The sequence below is a fragment of the Toxotes jaculatrix genome, chromosome 19, assembly GCF_017976425.1.
Source record: "Toxotes jaculatrix isolate fToxJac2 chromosome 19, fToxJac2.pri, whole genome shotgun sequence".
Taxonomy (NCBI): Eukaryota; Metazoa; Chordata; class Actinopteri; family Toxotidae; genus Toxotes; species Toxotes jaculatrix.
Genome location: NC_054412.1, coordinates 14,446,428 through 14,464,776, shown reverse-complemented (window position 1 = coordinate 14,464,776; position 18,349 = coordinate 14,446,428). Strand labels below are relative to the sequence as shown.

Below are 18,349 nucleotides of genomic sequence, written 5' to 3'. Positions count from 1 at the left end.
AGTGGCTGATTGAGTAGAGAAACACCTTTCTCTCCTCTGTCTCACTCATCTCTTCCTTTCCGTTTGGGGCTCAGACAAATGACACCCTCTCCTCTGTAAATCCCTCTCTCTCTTTCTCTCTCAGAGAAGTCAGCAGACGTTATTGTTGCTGACCCCTGCTGGCAAACGTTCAGACACACTCTGTACAGCTCACAATACACAGCTCTGTATGTGGATTAAATGTTTTCTGGGCCTGAATTGATCTGGATGACACCACTTAGATGCACCAAAAAATGCAGTGTCACTGGTGGCAAAATGAAATGCTGTAAAGCCAGTGTTGGTTATTTTTTAAACAACAAGGCTAGCATTGTGTTACATTTTCCAACAAATTCTCAGAAATGGTCAATAATAGTTCTCAAATCTTTCCGACTTCCCTTTCCTGTCTGTGGTGCTCTCTAAGCCCAGTTGTTCCAATTAAAGACTTAAATCTTTTAAAATGAATATAAATATACAGCTTTTATAAAAGGCTTTCCTAAAACAGCTGGGCACTGTAGGTTTTGTAAAACAGTACTCATTTGTAAGGGGCTATTTTTAGAGGCACATTAATATCCATTTGGTGTGCTGGTGAGTATTTATGGCAGCGGGATGATGTGTGAGGAATTGACTCAAAATAAAGTGCCATGCCCATGTTCATTGTTAACTGTGGAGTATGTCACCCAGTGCATTAGTGTGGCTCACTGATGCATTTTTAAAATAGTTTTAAAATAAAAACAGAGGTCTAAAGCACAGAGGAATGAGTTCAATTTAAAGCTCCAGCTACACAGGCAGTACTTGTTAATCGAATCCATTTCATTTGGGTTTTTGGTGTTTTCATGGCTTTTGTTGGCAAAAACATAAAATACTATCCAACATTGCTGTTCTGTTTCTGTTATATGTTAGGATTATTTCCTGAGATAACAGGCAGCTTTAAGGCAAAGGAGACTTAATGACGACAGTAAAAGTCAGCTACTGTATCTTCTGTTTAGTGACAAAATCCATTGTGGCCCAAAAAGGCTTGGCAGTAACTGAAAGACACAACGCCAGAACAAGAAAAAGCACTTCGACAACCTCGAGTGAGTGCCTGGCAGCCTTGTCTGCCAGATAGCTAGCTCAATGAATCCAGAATAAATGACATGGAAAGAGTTTTTGATGAAAATAAGGAGTGAATTTATGTAAACTCACACAGGATTTATAGTCCAAATTTGTTGTTAGTCTAGGATGATAGTTTAAGTGCTGAGAAAAGTAAAAGGGAGCCCACTGGAAGTGACACAACACAACCATAATTATTGAAAGTCACAGCATAGTGCTAGGCTTAATAATAATATTTTTAAGTAATGTATTAAAAGATGTCAGTTCTGACAAAAAAAAATGACTTGGGGATTCAAAACCGCAGCCAGTTTCTAACCAGTTTGAAAATGCATGTGTTGTGTGAGCACAGAGCTGCTTTGGCACCGCAGTGTTGGTGTTTATGCCGTTCCCATGAGAGGGTGTTTTTGTGGCGATGGGTGTTACAAATTATGTTTGCGCTCCGGAGAGCTCACTGCCACAGGGCTGCCAATGATATTTGTGCAACAGCCTTCAGCAGAGAGGCCTGATGGTTGAAGCACACACACACACACACACACACACAGATCCAGGTACACGCCCTCGTCCCCTACAGTTTAAAGCACTGCTATTTCGGTCCCCCTTACCTCTCTCTCTCTCTCTCACGCGCACACACAAACGTGCACACAGACACACACCATGATACCATCAGCACCTCCCAGCGTGCGGGTGGCTCTAACTAGCAGACCTCGGGAGATGACAGAGTTATTTACATCAGCAGACACACGCTCACACACACACACACGGCTTCACGGTCACCACAGGCCCAAGCAGACTACCTTTGCTGCACCCTGGTCTGTTGTTTCATGTTTTTATAATGACGTCAGTAATCATTTTCTGTGGAATTGGAGGAGAGACGGAGCATCAAGAGGGAGAGTTTGAAGCAGAGACATCCAGTGACGGGAAGCCAGGAGGATCAAAATTGCCCAGATTACCATCCTCAGTGTTGTTTCTGTCGATGCAGTCAGCAGAGTATTCATATAAAGTTACAAGGCCTCCTCCAGCTTATTTGTTTTCTTCCACCGCTTGTAGCCTTGAAAACAGCTCACTGTGTTTATCCCTGTGTGTATGTTTTCATGCGTGTGTATGTGCGTGTGTTCCTGATTGTCCTGTCCAAACACTCGCCCGTGTGTGAGAATTAAGAGGCAATTCATTTGCTTGTGTTTATTTCCCCAAAGACATTCACTTCTAAACACTAACACCCACTTCTGGATACCCTCTTGGTTGCTGTGTATATGTGGGCCTCTGTTGGTCAGTGTGTTTTTAGAGGATAAGGCTGCGTGTGTGTCCTGAATACTTTCGCTTGTTTGTTTGCAGAAATGGATCGAGGGTTTGAGGTCAGTGATTCACAACTTTAAGGCCAACAACGTCTGTCCAATGACCTGCCTCAAGAAACAGTGAGTGCATTTCGCCGCACACTTTCCACATGTCTTAATTACCTTAATTCTATGTTTGGAGCAGTGCTCTAAACAGTTTTACGTCCAGTATTGTTTTTCTCTAAATCAGCTCATGTCCTTGTCTCATTTAGTTGGATGAGAATGTGCTTCCTGACCAACGTGAATGGGAAGATTCCTGTGAGAGGGTACGAGTAAATTAATGGGGTATTTTGTCTGTGCCATTTTCTGCCAGAATCCATTTTATTCTAGTACAATCCACTCATCTTTACTCTTCGGCTGTTCTGTCTTTCTCTCCTTTTCTTTCATAGCATTACACGGACCTTTGCATCTGGCAAGACAGAGAAGGGGATTTTTCAGGCTCTGAAGGATCTGGGCCTTCCCAGTGGAAAGGTCAGGCAGCACTGACTGTGCACTGTGGTGGTCAGATGGATTTATGCTATTTGTGACTGTTAAAACTGTCAGTAAATAGTTTTCACATTAACGGTTGGCAAATTTGCTTATCATCCCCAGAACGATGAGATTGAACCGTCGGATTTCACCTTTGACATTTTCTACGCGCTCACACAGAAGATCTGCCCTCGCACAGACATAGAGGAACTCTTCAAGAAAATGTGAGTCTCACTTTTTAACCTGCCTGCTGTCTCTTTTTTTGTACCTGTAACTGTAATGTTAACTTATTTTGTATCTCAAAAATAATGAAACATAATAAATCTTCCAAACAAACAACTTACAGTAATACCCTTGCATTGCACTTGTGCCCACGTTACCCTGGGCCTAAACAGGACAATGGTATCCACTGTTGAAATATTCCCCCAAGTGTGAGCTACTGCATCTTGTTGGAAATAATCAGGACAAATGTTTCTGCGCCTGCTGCACTAACTGTGTCTGGACAGCCTAACCTGCTTCCACAGTTCAACATTAATTATGTTCAACCTAATGACAACATTTAAAACGGAGTGATGATTAACATGTTGTTACTAAAAGTGTAACATTTAAGAATGATCCTCTTTAAAGACTGCTTTCTAATTTTAACTGACTGACTTTGTGAATGACTGTGAGGGGTGTCTGTTTTTAAGAAGCATAACATTTGTTTTTTTGTTTTTTTTTTTCTAATTAATTCCTTTGCAGCAATGGGAACAAAACTGATTATTTAACTGTAGACCAGTTAGTCAGCTTTCTGAATGAAGTAAGCTCTTTATCATTCATTAACTTCTGTGTGTATTTGGCTTGCCCGTGCCCCTCTCTGCAACTCCCCTGCTTTACCCCCATCCTGCTCCGGGAGGAAGTTGCCCTCCGGCACAGACTGCACATCAGCCGACCCTCATTAAAACTCCATTAATGAGACGGACAGAATATTTAACTTCCAGTCAGCTTGCAAGGGCAACTTCAACCAACTACCCTGTTCTGCATGCCCGCCCTCATCCTGTTCCCCATCTTCTCCCTACCGTGGCTTGCCTCCCTGTGTCTGATTGGTGTTGCCATGGCAACGGGAGGGTAGAGGTTTCCGTGCTGTTGCTTCCTGCTTGGCTCATCTTGTTTCCTGCTGTCTTTGTGTGTGCTCTTTGTGGCTGAATACCTGCTTAGTCCCTCCGCTGTTTAGCTGCGCGTGTGCTACTTTATGCCCAGTCTTGTGCATCATGCTCTGGACCCGCCAGTAGAGCCACAGCTTTGGTTAGATTGATTCCCACCTGGTTTACTGAGTGGGCAGTGGCATTGTGATGTTTGGGATGCTGTTGTTTTACTAATGTAGTGCTGCCTCGAAACCCTTCAACATGTGTGACTTCCTCACTTTTAAGCACTTTACCACTGCGCCTCTTAGTGTGGCTCACAGTTTCTTGTTACAATGAAATTTTGTTTGTTACATCCTGTTTATCCTTCAGTGCTTTCTAAATAAGGGCACGATCACTAGGCTATTAAAAGCAACTACAGTGATTTAGAATAACTAGCTTAAGAAAATGTATTCGTCCAAATATGGAAATGAGAAATCTGGAAATGAGCGCTGGTAGCACTTTGTCCCACGTTGCATTAAACTGACCCCTGTCCTGCGTGTCAGTGCAAGATGTTTTGTCTTAGATCCAGTTGACCATCTGTGTGGATGACTCTGAGCGTGTGCATGTGTCGCTCCACAGAACCAGCGTGACCCAAGGTTAAATGAGATTCTGTTCCCGTTTTACGACCCTAAGAGGGCCATGCAGATCATCGAGAAATATGAGAGAGATGAAGAGCTGAAGAAGAAAGGTAAAAAGAGATGCGTGGAGGGAAACAGGAGGCAGAAAGATATTTTAGGCTGTGCTGCCATCTGCTTGTGCAACTTTGAAGCTGCAGCATGTCACACCGGTTTATTGGCATAGTACTCTATCATCATCACTGTATCTATACCTAGATTTAATAACAAACAGAGGTGCAAATTGGTGAAGTGTTAATTGGTGTATAAACACAAGCAGTAAACCTATGTGGAAATCCATTAAAGTCCAGTTTAAAAGTTTGAATATGAGAAATACGTGCTACTGTTGTAACCACTATAGCATCATTCAGTTAATCATTCTAGTGTGAAACCAGGACAAACCTTTGTCCCTTCTCTCCCAGGTCACATGTCCAGTGATGGGTTCTGCCGGTACCTGATGTCAGATGAAAACGCTCCAGTTTTCTTGGACCGGCTGGAACTGTACCAGGAAATGGACCAGCCACTGGCCCACTACTTCATCAGCTCTTCCCACAACACTTACCTGACGGGTCGACAGTTTGGAGGGAAGTCGTCAGTAGAGATGTACCGCCAGGTTCTGCTGTCTGGATGCAGGTACATTAAGTGCGCCGTGGTCTGTAATACTGGTGGATACACGTGTGAAGGTGCAAACACACACACTGCTTATTGTATTTATGCAACACACACACACATGCTTTTCATCCTGTCAGATGTGTGGAGCTGGACTGCTGGGATGGGAAAGGAGAGGACCAGGAGCCCATCATCACTCATGGCAAGGCCATGTGCACGGACATCTTGTTTAAGGTGAACACACACAAACGCACAGGCAGCAGTACAGTACATGCCACGTTGTTTACTGTAACAGTTGCAGGAGACAGTTTCTGGCTGCCTCATTATTTCTTCATAATGTGTGTCTGCCCTCTAGTGTTAAGGATGATATTGCATCCATCATGGCTTCCTCCGTTCTTATGCTCTTATTTTGCTCTTCTTTCCAATTTTTCTCTGTTTCCTCTCTTCTTCCTTTTCCAACAGGATGTTATTCAAGCCATCAAGGAGACAGCCTTTGTCACTTCAGAGTATCCTGTTATTCTGTCCTTCGAAAATCACTGCAGGTAGATGTGCAATCAGTCAGAAGCAAGAGTGTCAATGCATAATGATTTAACTTTTATGATTATTTGCAGTAATGTTCTATAGTTATACAGCACATGTATGCAATTTATTCTAAATGTGTGTGTGTGTGTGTGTGTGTGTGTGTGTGTGTGTGTGTGTGTGTGTGTGTGTGTGTGTGTGTGTGTGTGTGTGTGTGTGTGTCACCAGCAAACCACAGCAGTACAAGATGGCCAAATATTGTGAGGAAATCTTTGGCGACCTCCTCCTCAAACAGCCTCTAGAGAACTATCCGGTGAATACTCCCCTTCTTATCCACAGTGATTTTAGTACAGCATGATGATGATGATGATGATGATACATATTTAAACGAATGATTGATTGTGTTCTTTGCCAGATTGAATCTGGACGCCCCTTACCTTCTCCAAACGAACTCAAACGTAAAATCCTCATCAAAAACAAACGCTTGAAACCTGAAGTGGAACAGAGTACGTACACAACTCATCCTACTGAGCTGTTATATGTCTGTTCACTGTATGACTTTAATTCTACTCTGTCTTTTGTTGTAACGTGTGTGTAATTGTATGTTATACAGAGCAGCTAGAGGCCTTTAAGAAGCACATGGAGGCAGGAGAGACCAACACCCCTGCCATCATTATGGGAGAGGAGAATGAAGACGAGACAGAGAACGGTCAGCTAAATGACTATATACTTGTGTAGATAAATGTGAGATGATCAGTTTTAGTATGGTATAAAGGAGGAGGCGTTTTAGGCTAACATGGTACTTTACCAAAGATAGGACAGGAAAATGATTGACATTTATTTTAATAGCTTTTAATTTTATTTTACAAAGAGCAGTGTTTACAGAATAAACAAGAGTTTCAAAAAGCTGTATCAAGTGCACACTGTAAAGTCAGATCAAAATATAATGGAAGAAAATGTGTACTCCAAAACGGATTTCTTTCTTTGTGTGTAGGAGAGAAAGAGGCAGAGGACAAGGATTTGAATTCAGAGGCCCCCAGTCTCTCAGAGGCAACGAGTGAGAAAGAGGCCAACAGTGTTTCCCAGAGCAACGCCGTCAGCTCAAGGAAAGAGGAAGAACGCAGCAACAGCATCAAGAAGGTGAGTTGGCAGTTCGATGATTGAGCGGTCTCTGATAATACCAAAATTAACCATCTGACACTGCTGTGGATATGTCTTTGACTTACAGTAGACCACTGGACAATGAGGTTTATAAATAGCTTCAGAACTATAACTGTTGTTGAGGTCAGTGGGGAAAGTGGTAGCATCTCCGTCTAATTTAGCCAAAAGAGTCACAAAACATAAGTTTTTTTTTCACGTGGTACAGTTGGAAATGAAACACAGAAATGACACTGAGTAGAAATGTGTGATTGGATGTTTTTGTGTGTGTTTTTATTTGCCTGTTTCCAGGTGCCTGATGATGAAGTCACAGAGATTTCCGAAGCCACAGAGGCAACAGACGCCACAGACATCTCTGAAGCATCTGACCAAGACAATAACAAGAAGGCAAGCACACTTCTGCCCCACTCGCTCTCTCACCCACACACTCAATCACTACTTATGAAAAACAAACTCTGTGTCTGGCTTGAGATGTGAGTATTTGTGTTTGTGCAACTGTCCTTTGCAGGGTGTGGAGGTGGCAGAAGACTCTGAAGAGGCTCTGATAGCTCAGTACACCTATGTAGGAGCCACCACCAACATCCACCCGTATCTCTCAGCCATGGTCAACTACGCACAGCCGGTCAAGTTCCAGAGTTTTGATGTGGCAGAGGGTGAGCTTTGACTTCCTGTGTGTTTTGCAACTTTTTAATTTGCCTCTGTTATGATCACACACACATATTGTACATGAAGACATAACGGCGTAAAACAATGTTGAAACAACATTTGAAACATGAGAATCATCAGTTTTGAATGATAGGATCAGGGGGATCTATTGGCAGGAAAGAAATATAAGATTCATAATAATGTTTTCATTGGTCTATAATCATCTGAAACTAAGAATCATGTTTTCATTGGCTAACAAAGGGAGCAGAACAAACTAGACACTGGCTCTCAGGTGTTTTGTTTTTTTCTGTTACCTGAAAGCCACTGTAGCTTCTACACACTTAGAAAGGGAGGGGTAAGAGGAGGGCTATTCAGCACGTTCAGATAGTCATTCAGGTTTGCAATCTGCATCCTCACCACTAGATGCCACTAAATCCTACACATATACCCTTCTTAAAAGTTGAAACTACTGAAGTGCTCTCTGTTTGCAAGTTTCATTTGTTGCATTAACTCTCTACAGTCACAATATTAATGCCAAACAAATCCACTTTAGTTTCTGTGCTCATTATTTCTATTTCTGTGTCTCTCAGAAAGGAACATTCACCATAACATGTCATCTTTCAACGAGTCAGTTGGCCTGGGTTATCTGAAGACTAACGCCATAGAGTTTGTCAAGTATCCTTTGAGCTGTTCTGACATCAGTCAGCTGCACTGCATTTATCTGAAAAATAGAATTTCTACAAAAGACTTTAAAGCTAGAACAATATATTTACCAGTGGCCAAATAGTTACAGTACGTGTTTAATCATCATAATGAAAAACCCAAGGTGACTCAAATTGAGGCATCCATGCTGCTATGTGCTACTACACTATAAACACCTATGTGACTTTGTAATAAAATCTGAGTTTTCGCTTAATAAGGTCACCTAAATGAGAGCTGAATGGTGGGTCAGAGCTGATGTTTTTCAGCCATATTTGTTTCCACTCCGCTGCTGGAAAAGAACTGGAGGCCTCTAGAGGCTGGTGTGCCTTTGGACTTGGCCTGACACTCACACACATATATGCACTTGCCTCCCTCTCTCTCTCTCTTGCTCTCTCTCCAATGGGACTGCTTGACCCAAGCTGTTCACACTAAAAATAGTCCTGCGGTCTGTTTGACGCACGCACACTCCATACACACACGTGCTGAAACACACATGGTCTCCCTCTCTTTTTTAAAAATTTTCCTGAGCGTCAGCGCAGCTACAACAAGCGTCAGATGAGCCGTATCTACCCCAAAGGGGGCCGGGTGGACTCCAGTAATTACATGCCTCAGATCTTCTGGAACGCAGGCTGCCAGATGGTCTCACTCAACTTCCAGACCCCAGGTACCGCAACACGCAACATGGGACCTCTGACCTCACACACACACACTCATAGAAGTACTCCACGTACAGTATTACAAACACACATTCATATACAAATGCAAGCACTCAGTGAACCTTTTTCATCCAAGTGCAAGTGAGAGTGCGGCATGCAGTGAACTTCTGACCTCACATATTCACACATCATAAGCTTCTTACAGTACCCTCTCATCAACAAGCCTCACTAAACAACCACCTTTGCATATGCACACGTGCCAGGAACAGTAAGAACATTCTGACTTTATGAAGAAAAAAGTATTTGTTCAAGTCTGCACATAGTTGTTGATATAGACATTAGCAAATACGGGGTGCAGAATTTTGTTCCTGAGACACCATGCTGGTTTTTCTGACCACAGTGTTTGCTTTACAAAAACTGTCCACTACACACCAGTTCAAGCATTTAACCAAATTTGTTACATAAAAATCTATCCTGCTCCACATTGGGCCAGTCATTGTCTTACATAAGCCTAAACACTCAGCCTGTGGAGACACAACACAGTGAGTTCTTAATCTCTGCAAGTGGTTTTGTCATTTTGCAGCATCAGGTTATGGGTGCATAAACCTGAGTGCGTGCACACATACATCTATCCAGACACATCTCCTACACCACTCACCTACTTCATCTGTTTTTCACTCAGAATCACTCTCAAACACACACACACACACTAATACAGTGAGAGATGCCTGTTGTAAAACAGCTGCTGCCCCGTGGCCAGAGGCGAGAGGGGTCAGACCATATGGCTTGCTGGGAGCGGAGCATGTGCATGGGGTGGGAAGGATAAACGGTGAAATGGGGGAAAGGGGAAATGTAAAAAGCTTCCCTCTCTCTTTCAGCCAAGAAAAAGCTCCACAGTAACGAATGAAAAGGAAGTGGATTGTTAATTATTTTAAGTTTACGTTAAGTTTAAGTTTTAATATAACCTGATTTCTATATGTCTCAGTTCCTAAACACCTCTCATCCTCTATCTCTCTCTCTCAGACCTGGCCATGCAGTTGAACCAGGGAAAGTTTGAGTACAACGGCTCCTGCGGGTGAGAAAAGCTCCTCACTCCTGTCCTGAGCTCATTCTCATCCATCCCATCCCTCCCTTCTCTGCCCCCTCTCTGAAACTCATCAATTAAAGCTTGTCACATCTCATTAGTGGTTGCCAGCGGCGACCGTAGCTACTGTCTCCCCCAGAGAGCCAATGAGTGCTTCGGAGAAGCGAGCTCCTCTTCGCTCGCCTCTGAGGCTCTCTGCAGCCATCGCTCTCCTCCTCTCACCATCTTCGTCCCTTGGCTCTAATACTGTCCCTGAGGGCAGAGATTTAACTGCTAATGCTGTAAATCTCATATGTGGGGAGATCAGGGCTTTTGCAGACACCCATCATTACTAATGCCACTCTGATGGGCCCCTGGTTAACGCACAAACTCCCACACACAGAGCCTCAGTACCTCCCTATTCCCCATAGATCATTAGAGAGCGTCACTAAAACTAAAAATATCTATGGAAACTGTATTATTATTAGGACTGTATTTTCCTCCATTCATCTCCTTTGTGTGTGTGTGTGTCTGTGTGTGTGTGTGTTAGGTACCTGCTGAAGCCCGACTTCATGCGGCGGTCAGACAGGATGTTTGACCCTTTCTCAGAGACGCCAGTGGATGGTGTCATTGCTGCAACCTGTAGCGTACAGGTCAGGTCATCTGACACTTCAGCCATCAAGAAAAACTGTTAAATCCTGTAAATATAAAGAAAATGACAGTATTTTAACATAAAACATATCCAGAAAGGTAGATAAACTGTCATATTTATACGAGGCGCAGTTTGCAGGCTTGGTTATCTCACACTACGCCGTACTCTGTTGTACCGAGGGAGGCAGTTAGTTATCTTGTTTTTTCCTCTTATACTGCGTGTACTGTCCACAAAGTTCTTATCTTATTAGACACATGGATGTAATTACTTTATTATTTTTATTATATTATTTTCATTTTGGCTTTTCTAAAGATACAGATGGTGCTTGGTAATAACTCACACCTAACACTATGGTCCAGTAACACACTCCAGTAAAACCTAAATACTAATGTTTTTCTTTTTGTTTCAGGTGTTCTCTGGACAGTTCCTGTCAGACAAGAAAATTGGCACATACGTTGAAGTCGACATGTATGGGCTGCCGACGGACACCATCCGAAAGGAGTTTCGCACACGTATGGTGATGAACAATGGACTGAACCCCGCCTACAACGAGGAGCCCTTCGTCTTCAGAAAGGTAGCGAGAAGGGCAGGAGAGGGGTTGGGTGAGCCAGGGGAGGGGCTGTGGGGGAAGGTAATGGATACAGTGGTTTAAAACAAATGTACTGCGCGTATTCGAACGCTATCAGCACTGTGATGAAAGCTGTAATGTTTCAACAGGAAGAGGAAAAGGAACAGGAATGGAGGGCTTCCAACGATTTGGGTTAGAAGAAGGGTTTCTGTGGTGATGGAAAAGAAAAAGGAAAAAGACATAAAAACATTCACAATAATACACAAGAAATACCAAATAGCATGGGGGTTAAAAATCTGGAAAAGACTGTTCAGCAAAGGAAAAATCAAACAGAGGGAGCGATTTGGGAAGAATGATTGTGGTCATTTGCAAAAGTATCACAAACCAAAAGAAAGAGGGACAAGAGTAGGAAGAACGAGGCATCTAAGTTTCCCTGTGTAAAAAAAAAAACAAAAAAACACAAAGGTGAGCGTGGAGAAAGGGACAACAGAAACAGAGAAACAAACAATTAGAGGTGGAGGAAGAGAAAGAAAGGGAGATGCAGAGAGCGAAAGAAAGTGTGTGTGTGTGTGTGTGTGTACGCGCACAATAGTGCTGCTCTCAGCAGAATGAGGAGTCTCTCAGCCATGACTGTGACTCCAGCTTCCTAACACACACCATCAATCACAGCCTGCCGCAGTGCTGCTGTGCTCTGCTCTCTCACACACACACACACACAAATTTACACAGTGCTATCGAAGAGGGGCATCACAAGCTGAGCTGCTGGCAAGACTCATTTCTTACATCTACACACACACGCACACAGACACAAATGCCCTGAAATACTGCCGCACCTTTTGCATGCATGCATACAAGACGTTGTCAAGATGACTCAGAGCAAACAATACACACCAGCAGCGCTCGCACGCAGCACGTTAGCAGGGCCACATTTGCGTAAGCATACACATAAGCAGCGCTTCCACTCATTCATCTCCAGTGAGTATTCTTCGGCCTTATCTCTTACCTTCCCCTTCGTCTAGGTATTAATCATCCTCCTCTTGCCGTTCACTTATCTCCACACACAAGGCCAGTTAAGACTCTCGCTCCCTCTCTGTTTTTTTTTTTCAAGGATGTACACACACAAACTCATCCACACACACAAGTTCCAGACACACACATACATACATACAAGATGTACTTCACTCCCTGGATGTGTACTTGCTGTGGAAATGGCCTTTTCAGTCCCAGATATGCTGCGCGTTACTCCACTATCGTGCCTTGTCCCTGTATCACACTGTGACCGTCCCCTGATAGTGTCCCCTGCAGTTTCATCCTTGACCTTTGCCTTTAATGATACTGTTTCGCTTTAGCTCAAAAGAGAGACCACTTCACTGCAATGGCTGCTTAGCTATTTTCACACCAGAATGAGTTCCATAGAGACCAACATCGAAAAGTGACTTTTATTTTCTTTTACCTCCCCCAAACTTCCTGTTCCTCACACCGTCACTTTCTTTTTTTTTTTTTTTTAATTTCTGGTTCCTTCTCCCTCCCACCACCTTTTCCCTCCCTCCATTTTCTCTCGCACCCTCCCTCCTAGGTAATCTTACCGGATCTGGCAGTACTGCGCATCGCAGTCTACGACGACAACAACAAGCTGATTGGCCAGCGCATCCTGCCTCTGGATGGCCTGCAGGCTGGCTACCGTCACATCTCTCTGAGGAACGAGGGCAACAAACCCCTGTCGTTGCCCACCATCTTCTGCCAAATCATCCTCAAGACCTACGTGCCCGACGGCTTCGGAGGTGAGAGAGACAGGAACACACACACATACGCGTGCACACAGATTAATTAGAAAACTTTGTTTTGTTATTGTTTCATGTTCTTCAGTGTGTAGATGCCGGAATGATAGGTTTGTTTCACACTGACATACTTTGTTTTACTGCCTCAGTTTATTCATGGCTGAAGAAGTGGCTTCTGTAGCCTGTGGGGAGAGGGAAAAAAAAAAAAAGGAAAGCAATGCAGTTCTCTCTTTCCCCCTGCTCACTCACTCTTTGCATTGGGTTGGTTTGAGCATTCAGAGTAATGGCAAGATGATGCAAATGATGATTACAGTGAATCTGCAGTAAGGCGGTTTAAAACACACAGCAGCATACAAATGAGCAGGACAATTGGAGTTGTCATTAAATAAAGCCAAGGGGCTTCCACTGAGGAACCATTACTGTAACCATTAGCTTTCTTTTGTAAGATCTGCTGACAGAATTGCCTCCCTACCAGACATGCAGCATTGTACTAGGAGTTCAAAATAAAATCCTTTCCTTAAGAGGCAGTGTTATTTAAACAAGAAGTAAGATCCTACCCCAGTCAGAATAATGAGGCAGTAGTTTATCATGCAAGAGGAGGAGAGATTTTGTGATACTGTGCATCTCTGTGAGCAGCAGAGAGATTAAATCGAACTCACTTTTTATACTGCCTTTCTTAGTGCGACAGCATTATAATAAAAAGTAGTCGTACAACTTTTAGTCGTGACTAAAAGAAGTTTGTAGGCTGTCATAATGGATATTTGCACATTTACTCAGAATACACACAATCCTTCAACCCACCAAGTTCATCAATTCATTGTCTGTTTTCCCTATACTATACTATACTAACTAATCATTGTGTGTGTTTCAGCAATTGTCGATGCTCTATCGGACCCAAAGAAGTTCTTGACCATAGCAGAGAAGAGAGCAGACCAGATGAAGGCGCTGGGAATTGACACGGTACACAACAACAAACGCACACACCTGAAGCTTCAGACTGAGTTAATCAAAAAGCTGATCTAGTATTTTTAAGAATTGTGGATTTAAAAAAAAAAAGTAGGCTGCAGCTCTTTATGCTGTAGCTCCTTATGCTGTAAACTGCCCTCGTACAATGAAAAGACCACTTTCCACTGAAATTCATCCTTTCCCTGTTGTAGAATGACATAGCAGATGTTCCCAGTGGAAGCTCAAAGAATGACAAGAAGGGAAAGGGTAGAGACACGGTGAAGGCCAGTGTGACACCGCAGGCCAGCTCAGACATGGCCCAGACCTCCAACTCTGCCCAGAATAACACAGCAGAAAACAAGAAGGGTATATACTGACTTAAAAACATACATATTAAACATATACATATGTACAATATGTAGACAGTTAAATTTCTTTTTCCTCTGCTGTTACAGATACTGCACTTGTGCCTAATGTCAGCATTGATGACTTAAAACAAATGAAGGTTGGTATCCCAACTCCTGACTGAATAAAATATGAGTAAGAGTAAAATTACTTCATGAATTACACCATAGAAGAAACTACTGTACTATATACATGCTACCAGTAACTGCCTGTATCCAGCCATCATGTCACCCCAGTCTGGTATGTTCAAAGGCTCTTCTCTACATGACCTGCACAAAATAATTAAATATAACTTCTCTCCCACTGCAGACGTACCTTAAATTGATTAAAAAACAACAGAAGGAGCTCAGCGCTTTAAAGAAGAAACACTTAAAGGTGGGTAATTGATTTAATTCAGACCTGTCGGCTGATGATGCAGAGAGGCTCCTGCTTATTCTGCACAGTTATTGATGCTCAGAGGGGCAGAAACACAGCCGGGGAGGTGGTGGTGGTGGTGGTGGGGGGGGGGGGGGGGGGGGGGGGGGGGGGGTGGGTGTTCCACCTTTCATCTTCCACTGACCATTGCTTCATCACTGTATTCACACACACAAAGAGAAACACAATCTGTCCATTACAAACACAGATGGATGCAGCCACATAATGAATGTTGGATAAGAAATTAGACTTGCTAAAGTTGCTTTTCCTTTGACCAGAGCTCACCATAGAGACAGCGGTGGCTCATTCATAGTGGTTTATTAATTATCACAGTATTAAGTCCTATTGCGTAACACACGTATAATAGTACCATCCAGACCCAGCTGCTGACCAAATGAAGACAACTGCTGGCTCATTACTCAATCCAATCTTTTTTTCAATAGGATCAGAATACAATGCAGAAAGCCCACTGCACCCAGGTGGAAAAGATGGTGTCCCTGCATGATAAGGAGAAGATAACCCTGGAGAAACTACTAGAGAAAGCCATCAAGAAACGTGGGTAAGTGTGGAAGAAAAAAAAAAAATAAACACGTTCAACATTATGGGAAAACAAAACTGAGGGAACTGATATGAAGCACACAACTTATACACAAGCTTTTGGCTAACTAAATTTTGTGATCAATAAGATTGGTTGAAATTTGACTTGCATAGTATTTGATCATCACCAATATGCACTTGCTTTCCTTTGCTTTCTTTACAGGGAAAACAACTGTCAAGAGTTGAAGAAGGAGACAGAAGATAAGATCCAAACACTAGTCACTGATCACAAAGCAAAGGTAAGACTGAACTGGCCTCCTATCCCAAAACCAGCATCTTCTCCAAAGAGTTATTTGCTATGAGGACGACAAGCGCCTTAGCTGTGGATAATTGACTGGTGTGTGTGTGTGTGTGTGTGTGTGTGTGTGTGTGTGTGTGTGTGTGTGTGTGTGTGTGTGTGTGTGTGTGTGTGTGTGTGTGTGTGTGTGTGTGCACGCAGGTGAAGGACATCACAGCACAGCACACTAAAGAGTGGTCAGAGCTGAGCAGCACTCACAGCACCGAGGAGCAAGAGATAAAGGACAGCCACGTCACGCAGCAGTGTGAACACCTCAAGAAACTCCTGACCACTGTACAGGAGCAGCAGACCATGCAGCTCAAACTCATCCATGAGCGGTGAGAGGCTCACACACAGATGCACACATACACACACACATTCGCTGTAGGTGATCCGACCCCACAGAGAGGCACCAACCTGTGATTTAATTTTTTTTAACCGAAGCCTCAGTTGCTTGCAGCTACAAGTAATTCCAGTTGTCCTAAATGCTGATTGTTGTAATCAAATTTCCTAACAGTAAATGTGACTCTTTTTCTCTCCACAATTTTAGGCAAAGCAAAGAGATGCGGGCCAACCAGGCCAAGATGTCCATGGAAAACAGTAAAGCTATCAGCCAGGACAAGTCCATCAAAAACAAGGCAGAGAGAGAGAGGTGGGTCACACATGCAGTAAACTGTCTGTCATCAATGTAGTCATTTTTTAGGATGTTTGAATTGTGATGTGATGATTGCTGCATGGCGCTGGTAACACCACGATACTGGTGTCTTTTTGTCCTTTAGGAGAGTGAGAGAGTTAAACAGCAGCAACACCAAGAAGTTCCTAGATGAAAGGAAGAGGGTGAGTTGTTCACTACCCAAGGCCCAGTGTGCGCTACGGTTGGCCCTAAAAATACACTAGTGGCATTGCAATTTGATAAAAGCCAGGTTGAAATTTTTATTATCATAATTTGTTTGACCCAAAGAGTTAAAAGTTAGTTTATTTACGGGTTTAAACGGTAACTGAATGCTCATAGTTTATTGCCTTTGTCCCTGTTGTGTGTGCAGCTGGCTATGAAGCATCAGAAGGAGATGGAGCAGCTACAGAAAAACCAGAGAGAGCAGTTGGAGAAACTGGAGAAGTTCAATGAGCAGGTACAACACTGAATAAAAGAGAATGAACCTTCCAGTCAGAATTTCACTGCCAGTATAATGTAGAGTTTAGAAGAAGATAATTGGTCTGCCATTCATTCATTCATTGACTGCTGTTCTTGATCTGAACTGCTAACCACAGCATTTATTAAACCCACTTCCTGCTTAAACCAGATCATCTCTGTTTATGGACCTTGTTGCTCCACTGCTTTTTAAGTATAAATTAAACTCGTGACTGGGGACAGTTTCAGCTCTCTGGCTGATTCCTTCCCTATCTAATGGCTGCAGTTTGTATCATCTGTGATCTAAACTTTAATTAGTTTTGCAGGAAGTGTTCCACAAAGCTGGCATCAGAAATGTCTTAAGGGACTCCAAAGACAAACAACAATGCTGGTCCCAAAGAATAAACACAAAGTGCATATTAAAGAATAAGAGCCTCAGCTCTCATGCAACAACTTACTGTTGCACTTTTCTTCTTAAAGTATCATAGCACTGATTTCTCAGTGTATCTAGAGTAAAGCATCTCTCTCTACACTTGTATGTACATTTTACAGTGTACATTAAAAAGTAAAGCCTTATATATCTACAAATATAATATATATATATATATATATATATATATATATATATATACAAATTATAATTTGTATGTCATGTTTCCATCTTTGCCTTTTATTTTACCATCTGTCACACTTCATTACCTGTACATGTTTTACCTGTGTGCCCATTTGTTTTTAATATGATTTACTTCTTCTGGCGCAGCTTTTGAAATCACACCATGCAAACAAACAGGTTCAAGGTAGGCATCTCCATCTCACTCAGCTCTACCTCTGATACCACCTCTCTGTCAATGTATCATTTGGTAATCATGTTTCCTTCCATCTCTACGTCTCAGTCACGTTACTTATTTTCAGTCACCTCAATTTTCTGCTGATCCATATTTTTCTGGCATTTAAACAACTACTGTAATGAGCAGTCTTGAAGTGAATCACCACTGAGTAAAGCAGGGGAATAGATAGATTGCAAGATTAAAAAAAAAAGAAAAAGAAAAAAGTGATTCATTTTCCTTTGTATTGTGAAAATCCCATTCCCACATTTTTAGTCTGCAGCTCTCGGGGTGTCAGCAGAGCCAAACTAGCAGCTTGAGTCATTTATCACCATGACTCACCAGCTATTACTAAGCAAAAACAGCCAGCTCACAACCTGCTCCTCTGTCTGTGCTTCCACTCCAGCTCATACTCATTTGCTTTCATAGTATGTGACAGTATCTCAGTGCAGACATATTGCGGCAGCCACTACATGTCACTCTTACCAAGCACATGTTTTCTATTACCTGCAAAAGTACTCAGTTATAGTTGCCTAACAGAAGGGATTTTTACTGAGGTAGAAACAGAGACTGATAAAAAGACGAGCAGTATAAAACTGAGAACTTACAACTTCAGATCAAACTTGTAGATGTCAAAATTGGTAACAAAAGATGAAAAAGTGGATCTTCTTGAGCAGTGTCAGAGGTGTGCATTTAGTGTGAAGTCTAGTTTCTGTGCCTGTGTG

The 18,349-nt window shown here is 42.6% G+C and overlaps 1 protein-coding gene across 4 annotated transcripts in view; it reads left to right on the top strand.

Moving 5' to 3' along the window:
- LOC121199355 (1-phosphatidylinositol 4,5-bisphosphate phosphodiesterase beta-4-like) overlaps positions 1-18,349 on the top strand; it is a 68,705-nt gene that overhangs the window by 39,133 nt on the left and 11,223 nt on the right. For 3 of the 4 annotated variants that reach the window (XR_005896444.1, XM_041063956.1, XM_041063955.1), the window contains 32 exons: positions 2,440-2,519; positions 2,651-2,704; positions 2,828-2,909; positions 3,030-3,130; positions 3,648-3,705; positions 4,649-4,757; positions 5,106-5,316; positions 5,433-5,526; positions 5,755-5,834; positions 6,040-6,124; positions 6,227-6,317; positions 6,425-6,520; positions 6,806-6,951; positions 7,261-7,356; positions 7,478-7,622; positions 8,205-8,289; positions 8,856-8,980; positions 9,996-10,047; positions 10,586-10,688; positions 11,097-11,261; positions 12,832-13,036; positions 13,905-13,993; positions 14,191-14,344; positions 14,434-14,483; positions 14,693-14,758; positions 15,241-15,356; positions 15,558-15,633; positions 15,834-16,009; positions 16,222-16,323; positions 16,451-16,508; positions 16,715-16,801; positions 17,561-17,597. Coding sequence is in view for 3 of the 4 variants with exons in the window: in XM_041063956.1 (XP_040919890.1) it covers positions 2,440-2,519; positions 2,651-2,704; positions 2,828-2,909; positions 3,030-3,130; positions 3,648-3,705; positions 4,649-4,757; positions 5,106-5,316; positions 5,433-5,526; positions 5,755-5,834; positions 6,040-6,124; positions 6,227-6,317; positions 6,425-6,520; positions 6,806-6,951; positions 7,261-7,356; positions 7,478-7,622; positions 8,205-8,289; positions 8,856-8,980; positions 9,996-10,047; positions 10,586-10,688; positions 11,097-11,261; positions 12,832-13,036; positions 13,905-13,993; positions 14,191-14,344; positions 14,434-14,483; positions 14,693-14,758; positions 15,241-15,356; positions 15,558-15,633; positions 15,834-16,009; positions 16,222-16,323; positions 16,451-16,508; positions 16,715-16,801; positions 17,561-17,597 (3,274 nt within the window). In the remaining variant the exon portion in view is untranslated. The remainder of the gene's footprint in view (positions 1-2,439; positions 2,520-2,650; positions 2,705-2,827; positions 2,910-3,029; positions 3,131-3,647; positions 3,706-4,648; positions 4,758-5,105; positions 5,317-5,432; positions 5,527-5,754; positions 5,835-6,039; positions 6,125-6,226; positions 6,318-6,424; positions 6,521-6,805; positions 6,952-7,260; positions 7,357-7,477; positions 7,623-8,204; positions 8,290-8,855; positions 8,981-9,995; positions 10,048-10,585; positions 10,689-11,096; positions 11,262-12,831; positions 13,037-13,904; positions 13,994-14,190; positions 14,345-14,433; positions 14,484-14,692; positions 14,759-15,240; positions 15,357-15,557; positions 15,634-15,833; positions 16,010-16,221; positions 16,324-16,450; positions 16,509-16,714; positions 16,802-17,560; positions 17,598-18,349) is intronic. The other variant, XM_041063957.1, reaches the window with a different exon arrangement.